Raw genomic sequence first — 9,149 nt, 5'->3', positions numbered from 1 at the left:
GGGGCTGGCAGGAGTTTCTGGGTGTAAATGCAGCTGCTGGTAGTTGAGGTGCTCCGTGGGTGGCCTGGACGCAGCGGAGCCAGCTGCGGGAGCTGGTGTTTGCTTGGCGGAGTAGAAAGCAAAAGGTGTCATCCCGCCAGCCGGAACGTGCGAGACCCTTCGGGTCCCGGGTGTGCTGGGGTTGTGGGGGACAACTCGCCTGGGAGCCATTACTGTGGCTTCAGGAGGCAAAGATCGGCTGTACAACGGCAGCGAGATCTGAGTACGAAGGCAGAGAAGCAGTGCTCCTGGTATCTGCAGTGTTGCATTTGGTCAGAGAGAACTCATTGGATTTTGAAGAGTTGTCTGTGTCTGTCTCTGGTACTGGAGTTTTCTTCCAGTGGCTGTTTTTAGCCTGAAAAAGCTGTCATTGTAAAGTAATTTTTTTTCAAATGTTACTTGTTTCATAGGCTATCGTTAAATTTGCCTTAAGGGTATTCAGAGTGAATGCTGAGTGGCATTTAAAACATAAAGGAGGTAACATAACCTGTGAAAGTTGGGTATGGTTAACTAAAAAAAAAGTGAAAAATCCTGCATTAGTCAGCAATTGGGAGAGCATTATTCAAGCTGGACTGTAGTATTACCCTGTAGCATTTGATCGAGTTGTTCTCCATAAACATAAAGTACCTTAGAAAAGGTAGAACTCAGTGGTGTTAATTTGGCTGATTGGTTGCCTGTCTGAGAATTCTAGCAAATACTGAATGACAGTAAATGGAGGGCACCCTCCTAACTAGTTGGAGACAGAGGTCATAACATTGCAAATATCACTTTGCTTTTTGCTTCCCCCCCACATCGCCTCCCCATAAACAAGGTCTTCCTAGACAACCTTTTTGTCCTGCTTATGCTTGCTGATCTGTTCTTGCTAGATTAAAATACTTTCCTCAGTTTTCTTTGTAATAGAAATGCTATCATATATTCATTTTAGGTGATAGTTTATTTGTGCCAGGAAAATGAGTGGCCTCTGAAAAGGAGTGAAAGGAAATAAAGACGGTGCTGGCTAGCGTAATGGACAGCTGAGTGAGTTAACATAGTTTCCATGATCCTTTTTCCATCTGTCAAGGGAACCTTCTACAGGAAGGCTATGATAAACAAGTAGGAATGTTAAGTCTGCTTATTGAGAAAGATCTTGTTGGTTTTTTTTTTCCTCCTTTTGATCATAAGGGTAGCCTCACCTCATTTGTAAAGATGCTTTAAAAACCAAACCCCAGATCTGGACTGTTCTTCCAAAAGGTTTTACTTTTTTTTTTTTGTGCCAATATTTGATTTATTTTCAGCGGTGTTTTATTCCTAGAATTTTACTTATGTGATAGTTAAATAAATACCGTTAGTTAGCATCTGAATGCTTTTCTTATATTTTCAAAGCAGGGAGCTTAGGGTTATGATCAGTGGGTTTAAGTTTGTGGCCTGAGTTTGGTTCATTTTCCTGTGTTTTTACGATTAAATTTTATAAGTAATATCACTTTGTTAATCAAGCATTGCAGATCTCTGACTCATGCTTGCTTGTAAGTCATCATGTACTTTTATAAAATCTTTTTTTTTTTTCTTCCCCATCCTGTAACTACAGTCTAGGAATGTGATTTTCCTCTGCCTTTTATAGTTCTCTAGGTAGATGGAAAATTCCACCAAGCTCTTAGTACTGTTATACACTTCATATACCTTGCATAAATATTGCACCTATAAGGTGAGATTAAAAAAACCCAGAAACTGCTTCATCTGGCAAAAAGTTTGCAGGGAGAATGCTAAATTAGTGCTACTGAATAGAGTATCCTGTGGTTTGTTAGAAACCTGATGCTAATGGTACTTTACCTACTAAAGAGTTTGAGAAAGGGACTTTGTAGATGTGAAACAATCTGGCAGTATTACACATCCATCTTTAAGTGATGTTCTGGTCGTCGCTCCTAAGGATTCTTTTTTTGGCCTCCTTACTGTGAAACATGACTTCTTCAGTTCGTCTGGGACAAGTATGAAGCACTGAACAGAACACTTAACCAATTTGATTTGAGTGCAACTATGCAACAACTTTTCCCTTGTTCAATTTTACGTAGCACAAACCAGAACAGCTAATGATACTAACGTGAGTGATAAACCTTATGTTAATGTTCTTTAGCTGAACAGATTAAAAATATATCTTGAAGCATAGTCTTTCAAAAGTCATACAATGACAATCTTCTGAATGAAATCTAAGTCTGGATTAAAGTTTTATATATTTTTTTTATATTGTGGTGAAAAACACTTCTTAGCATAGTAGGTTTGGAAACATCTGCAAAGGCCATGTTTCCAAGAACTGAGGAATAACATGTGCACTAAAACCTCTACTTGGTGACAGAAAATCTCCATTGGGATCTCAGTAACAGGTGCTAAGCCTGAAGTTGACAGTCCTAAATCTTATATGAAATTGTACAGAAATTGTTTGCTTTGCATATAAAAATTTTGAAGTTTGAGTTTGAAAAAATGTTCAAGGAGTCCTGATTGCTTTTGTATTTCAGTGACAACTGTAAGAAAGAGATGAGAGGTCCAAAATGTTGCTTGTCTGCATTCTGTTGCAAGCTTTTGGAAAGTCATTGGAATGTAACAGTATTCAAACTATTTGGTTCACACCCTTTGTTCCCATGCTTTGAAGCAGTCTACCTAAGGATTAATAATAAACTAATGCTCATATCAGAGTTTAGGAGAAAAATATTTTAGTGGTAACAGGTGGTGGATTTTCTGATAGCTATTTATATATTTTCTATGTATATATCATATATGAATTTAGCTAATGTTTTAGATAAGAGTTTGAGAATGTCTAATTGCAAAAAACCTTCTCATGATTTAACAGAAGTAAAATAGAGGGTACAGCTCCTATTCTAGAGGTCTTGACTTGAATTTTTAGAAGGACCTTAGTGAGAGAGCAATATAGGTAAAATTGTGTTTCATCTAGCTTTATGCTTTAACCCTTGATTTTTAAAAAGCAGTCATAAATTGCAGATCTTGTTTTTGGTTCTCCTACAGGTCAGCAGGGAATGTCAAAATCTTTTCAGAGCCTTCTCATGCAAAATCAAGTGTCTAGTGATGCAGCTTTTGTGAGGGATGAGAGCCAAAAAGGAAATTATGAAACAATACAGTGGTGAACCTGAATCATCTTCCTTTCTCATGTAGCTGTGATACACTTTTTGTCTAGTATGATGTTAACAAAAACAACTCTTCTCCTGTCAATAGCTGCATACTATTTATGATATACTAGTTGTTATGGAGGTGTTGCAAAAATGGAGTTGCTGACTTTAGTTTGGAAATGGTAGCTGAGTAAAATTCTCATCACTTTCTTTCTTTCCAGGGAGGGGTGGGAGCACAGGGCTTCTTATCAGAGATGTAACTCCAAGTTATTCTTTTTCATCATCAGTTGTTATTGCATGTCATATCTAAAACTCTGAATCCAGTGCCTGCTTTCTATGTGTGTGTTGCTTAACTTGAAATTGAGTGAGCTGCCCAGTCTGATTGTAGAAAAGTTGACTTAAGTGGAACTGAGCAAATTGCCCAACCCTATGCAAAGAATGAAAGTTGCCGAGGAGAAAAAAAACCCAGTTGCTGGCAGGTCATTCTAAGGATGGAACAGTTGAACCTAAACTAATAGCTTGGAGAAAGAACAAATGTGAAAAAAAAAATTGCCTCAGTTGTCATAGATCAGACAGTTGCTGTGCAACCTGTTCCTTAATAAATTTTAGGAAGTAACAAAAGCATTGTACATGTGCTGGTGGAGGCTTTTAAAACAACTGAATCTGAAAATTGCATTAAGTCCTGGTTTAACATTGTAGAAAATCACACCTTTACTGAGTAAACATTAAAATTCAATTTAGTCTTATTTAATGTATTTCTTAACTTCATCTGAAGAGGCTCTGAGAAGCCAAAATCTTCTGTAGGGCATTTTCTCAGTGTTGAAGGAACTGCTATTCTAGATCGGTTTAACCTGCTCCCATCATGGACTAATCTAAAGATCTAGATGTCTAGTATCCTGGGTTGTCTAATATCTTGGTAATGTTGACAGCATGATGCTAAACTTGATCCTGGCTTTGGAATTTGTTTCAAATTGCGTATTGACAAAGTCTGCCCTAACTTTCTGCTTGCTTTGTGTCCCAACTACCTCCTGAACTTCTTTAGAAATACACTTTTTAATTTTTAATACAGTGTCCTAGAAGCCTCAAAATGACTTTAGTGAAACCCAAAATGAACAAATTATTTGAATTCAGACAGAAAGAAAGTGATTGGGTGTAAAGTCTCTCTGACCGCTTTCCAGATGCAGACAAACTAAGTACACTTTTCTGTCCTTAGATGGGAAAGGATAACAGAAGTAGAGATAAGCAAAAGAGATGCAAAGATACTACGGCAGAGGACTGTGGTGTTGTGAATGATGTAGATCATCAGTGGAGGCTGTGTCCGGGTTATTTCTAGCCACAAAGGAATTAAGGGAAATACAGTGGAACTGTGAATCAGTTTTTTTCTTTTTAATTGCCTTTTACTGAATCAGGTAACCAAAGAATGTTAGAGACCAAAAATGTAAATGGGTAGAAGGTAGACAAATTTTTGAAGAATGGGGTTATTTGTGTATTCTTGAATATTAGGATGTAATTTATAGCTCATGAAGTCCCTAAACTGCTCATTGCTATGTGTTTCCAATGTAACTAGTTTTCTGTAATTTTTTTTAAATTTTTTTTTTGTACCCACCTTCTGGCAACAGAGCAGTTCAGTGTAATGAGGTCTGTTCCTTTGAGGAATCATTGACATGCTAATTTGTGTTTGCTCTTTTTTTTTTTCTTCAGTTTCCCACAGTCAAATCACCCGCTTGTACAGTCGCTTCACCAGCCTAGACAAAGGAGAAAATGGCACTCTGAGGTGGGTATTGTCACTGACTGATTGACATATATCTGTAATTGTGGCTTGTTGTTGCAGGACACCTGCATGTGTTCCTCATATGGTGAATCAGGGAGGCTATTGTAACAGGTTCTTTCGTACCTGCTATCTGCATGGACATCCAAATTTGTTCTCTCTTATGAAAGGTTAGGAGAAATCTGATTGTTGAAATGAGGTGCTCTAAATACCAATTGTCTTTACTGTAATGCTGAAGGTTTGTAGCAGTTAATACAAGAAAGGTCAGATTTAGCATTCAAGGTCGTACGACAAATATTCAGAAATGTTAAACCGTGTTTTTAGAATGTTATTTCTTACCTTTCTTTATACGTTGCTTCTAATAATTCTTACAATAATGGTTTCACTATGTCTTCTTCATCCTGGCTTTTATAAAAAAAGATGGGAGCACAGGCTCTTAATTGTTTCTGATACTCAGTGTCTTTTAACACGGCTCTGATCTGCAAGCCCTTTACTTTTCTTACCTTCGCACCTCTTGTTGAACACCCATGTCTATTAGTATGCTCAGAAATAAAAAGAAAGAGCTGGAATTGAGTCACTGTGACTAAACACACTTTTTATTCTTTAGAGTAGTAGTGCAGGATATTACAAAACTTATAAAGTGTTTGTCTTCTGTCTACAATTTGAAAACTACAGCAGTGAACCAGTTTCTTACAACTTAATCAGTTAAATAAAGATGAAGCTTAAACTTTACCTGCAAAACATTTTTGAGAATGTTGGAAGGCAGGAAACAGTATTCTCAACTGAAAGGTAAACTCCAGTGGGATGATTACCTGTTAAAATATGTCTCTGCTTGCTGTCTTTGTTTGCTAGCCTTCCCCACGCTGGGGAATTGTATTGTGTGTTGGTATTGGTCTGCTCTTTATTTACTGAAGCAATTATGAATTCTAATTGTCTTAAATTGCTTACAGTTCTTCTTTTTTGATGTTGCCTGCAGATTACATTAATATTATAGAAACATATGACAAATAAGAGCTGTACATTATTGCACCGGGGGGCAATTTTGTGACCTATATAGTTGATCTAAGACCATACTGCCACTGCTTTTCTGTGTTGATGCTGGTATTCAAAGCTTATCTTTGGAAACTAACCTACAGCTTTGAAAACTTGCCAAGCAAAACAACAAAAAAGGAATCTGATCAGTTTTCAGGTGGATTTTGTTTCCCATTCACCATATAGCTGCATATGCCAGAACCAGTGCACAGGGAAGCTGGAGAGAATGCAGGAGAGACTAGGAGGGGGAAAGGGACCCTGTTGTAGCATAGTATACAGGGTCTGGCTGGGATGGAGTGTTCTTTTTTTCATAGCAACTCCATCGCAGTCAGACCCAGTAAACATAAATTTAGGGATCACCTGGGGTTTCGTATTATGATCTTGCAAAATGTGATTGTAGAATGCACTATAAACCTTATAAAAGCTAGACCTACCTATAAACCAACCTAGCTATGAAGCTAGAATGTGAAAGTGACAAGTTGTAAGATACACTGTCTTTGGCACTATTGCTGTCTTACTGCAGTTTCCTTTGCTGAATGAAATATACAGTTCCTTCTGGTGCTACAAATTGCTGACTTCTCAGTTAACATTTAAGTAATTGGTTTTGGAGTTGTACTGTAAATAGGACTAGAGTGATTATTTTTTGGTTAAAAATATTCTCCTTCCCCTTTTGGTTTTTAAGCTGAGTGACTCCAGTGATTTGGACTGTAGCTGTACTGTAAACATCTGGACTTGCATAGCTGAGGAGATGACAAAATAGATTGTGGGTGCGGAAACAATTGGCATGGGATGGGATGGGCAGGAACTTCCTAAGTCCACTGTGTCACCAAAGCCAATGTGTCATATAAATTGTAGCATTGTCTAGTTGGCAACTGTGAACAGCTGATGATATTGTAGGCAAGGTTAATACTACTTATGCTTCAAAATTAAATTACTCAAAAAGGGACACCAACCACCTTTTCAGACTTTGCATGTGAGCTTAATCTTCACTGATGAATAAGGATGATGGCTGCCAGTCTAGCAAAACTTGAACCTAGCATGCATTCTTCCTCGACTGTTCCCTCCAACTTTAAATTCACCTATTGAGTCCATAAAGTTCATATAAACTTCAAAATGATCGTACTCAGCTTACGTAAGTGGAGTAATTAGTTAAATATGCTGTGAATGTCTGTTGCACAATGCTCAGTTTCACAGTGTTATGTATCAGGAGGAGTTTGACTTTCATTGTTGATAATCACATGGCACTTGGGAAAAGAAGTGAAGTTCATTTGGAAAATCCCAGTGTGTGTGCAAACTGCAATCCATTAACTTGCAGTCTTGGCCTCTAAGCATAGCCTGCTCCCAAATGTGGCTGACTTGGAGTGGCATTCAAATTCTGAAACCTGTCCCGGTACTCACAATATGTGGAAACCATTAAGTTTAAGTAATGGAGAACTACTTCCTGAAAAAAAAACCAATAAGGGCAGAGCAAGAACTACAGCTCAGAAGGTCAAAAATGTTGATTTCTGAAATACTAACCAAAGAGAACTTGCAACTTTGAGACAAGTGAGATGAAGTTATCACTTGTTGATCAAACAAACAGTTTAGAAGGCATGTCTTCTGTTTGTTTCCTGTGAGCAAGAATTATTGTTTCTATAAGGATGACTTACACCTTTGGCTTACAAATCAGATGTGACAGAAATCACTCATGTTACTGTGATCAGGAAAGAAGTGTTAGGCAGTTTTTTATGGCATGGAATAAATCTTTAAATGTGTACCACCCTTCTGAAGAAGGGGTAAAGCTGTGTTGTGCTTTTTACTGATGTATTAAAAATGGGCAGGGTAAAGAACACTTTGTACAGAACATCTGATAGATGATGATTAATCCTGGTGATTGGAGAGGACAGGTAGTTCATTCTGGAACTATAATAAAAAGCTGAAATCTTTCCCAGACAGATATTTCTATCCAGTGTACCTATGTGCAGTTTTAAGGCACTTTCTTATTTTACAGTTACATAAACAAGATATAAGAGAAGGGTATTGATGGAGACAAAACTTCATATGCCTTGTTTTGGCTTTTTTTCTTCCCTCTTCCTTATCCTCTAAATGACTGCAGCCGTGGTTACTGATTAACTCTTATAAATTCTTTAAAGAGTAGAAAAATGTTAGATTTTTCCTTAGCTTCACTTTTCCTAGACAAAATTAGTACAGTACCTCAGACTTGAACCATCTGAATGAAACTGGGGTATAAAAGCCAGAACAAAACTGTTCCTTTGGAAATTCTTTTGTCACTTTTGATTTCAATATTGGGACATACTGAGTTGCCAGAACAAAAGGTTGATACCCTTGGATGTCTGTCGCTACATCTAAACTGCAAAATCCTGAAACATACACCACACAAGAATACATCTGCTCCAGAATTTATCTGCTAGTAAGTAGTTATAGGCAGACATGTATAGAGCTATAAAAAGGAGATAGTTGTCTCAACTGCTACTTTTGCATTAACTTCTGCACGTAGCCTCCCACCTACCACACTTTCTTTTGCACTGGGAAGATCACAGGTTAAGCACTTCAGAAGTATTTTTTATCGTACAGCAATTGGTATAGCCTAGTGAGTGTGGAAGAAGGAAGGGAGGGCAAGTATTCTGAAAGCCGATGCATGAGAATAGACACACTGAGCTGTGTATGCATATCTCATGCTTATGAAAACTGCTCACAAGATGGTGTCTCCTGGAGAACTTCAGAAAGCCTCTGGTCCTGAGAGAGAGGTACGGAGAGCTAGCCAGGCCGTCTGTTAACCTTTGTCAGTGAATTGAATCCTCTCAGTCTGGAAAGGAGTCTGGCTTGTTGTTATTAGTTCAAACTGACATTGCAAGATTTCAAAGTAAAACATAAAAGTTAGCTCTCTGAATGTGGAATTCTTTACCTTTGCATAAGAAAATGCAAAGGATTTTTAGCTTTATCTAAAAAAGAGAAGACAGGATATGGGTTTGGATCAGAGAATGATAAGGTACTAAATAGTCTGTCCTTACATCTTTGACCATTCTTTAGTCATTGCTTTTCTTTTCCCCTCCCTCCTCCCTGTTGGTCATCTATTATCACCTTTACTGTTAGTGTACTTCTTGGCCTAGTATTTATAAACCAATTACTCCTCTGATAGTTAAGTGACTTTTAAAATTTGTGTAGAGCATGTGGAAGGATGAAGTTAGATGAGATGGCTGATAGGGCTATGAAAGAGG

The 9,149-nt window shown here is 37.8% G+C and overlaps 1 protein-coding gene across 1 annotated transcript in view; it reads left to right on the top strand.

Annotated features, from left to right (window-relative positions):
• The first annotated feature begins 27 nt into the window (after nt 1-27).
• LOC104461958 (calcineurin B homologous protein 1) overlaps nt 28-9,149 on the top strand; it is a 17,641-nt gene continuing 8,519 nt past the window's right edge. The window contains exons 1-2 of the mRNA XM_010073714.1: nt 28-262; nt 4,833-4,905. Coding sequence (XP_010072016.1) covers nt 28-262; nt 4,833-4,905 — 308 coding nt within the window. The remainder of the gene's footprint in view (nt 263-4,832; nt 4,906-9,149) is intronic.

Source organism: Pterocles gutturalis, unplaced genomic scaffold (genome assembly GCF_000699245.1).
Source record: "Pterocles gutturalis isolate BGI_N339 unplaced genomic scaffold, ASM69924v1 scaffold35297, whole genome shotgun sequence".
In the NCBI taxonomy this organism is placed as follows: domain Eukaryota; kingdom Metazoa; phylum Chordata; class Aves; order Pterocliformes; family Pteroclidae; genus Pterocles; species Pterocles gutturalis.
Note: the sequence above shows the minus strand (reverse complement) of the source record. Positions and strands in the feature narration are given on the sequence as shown.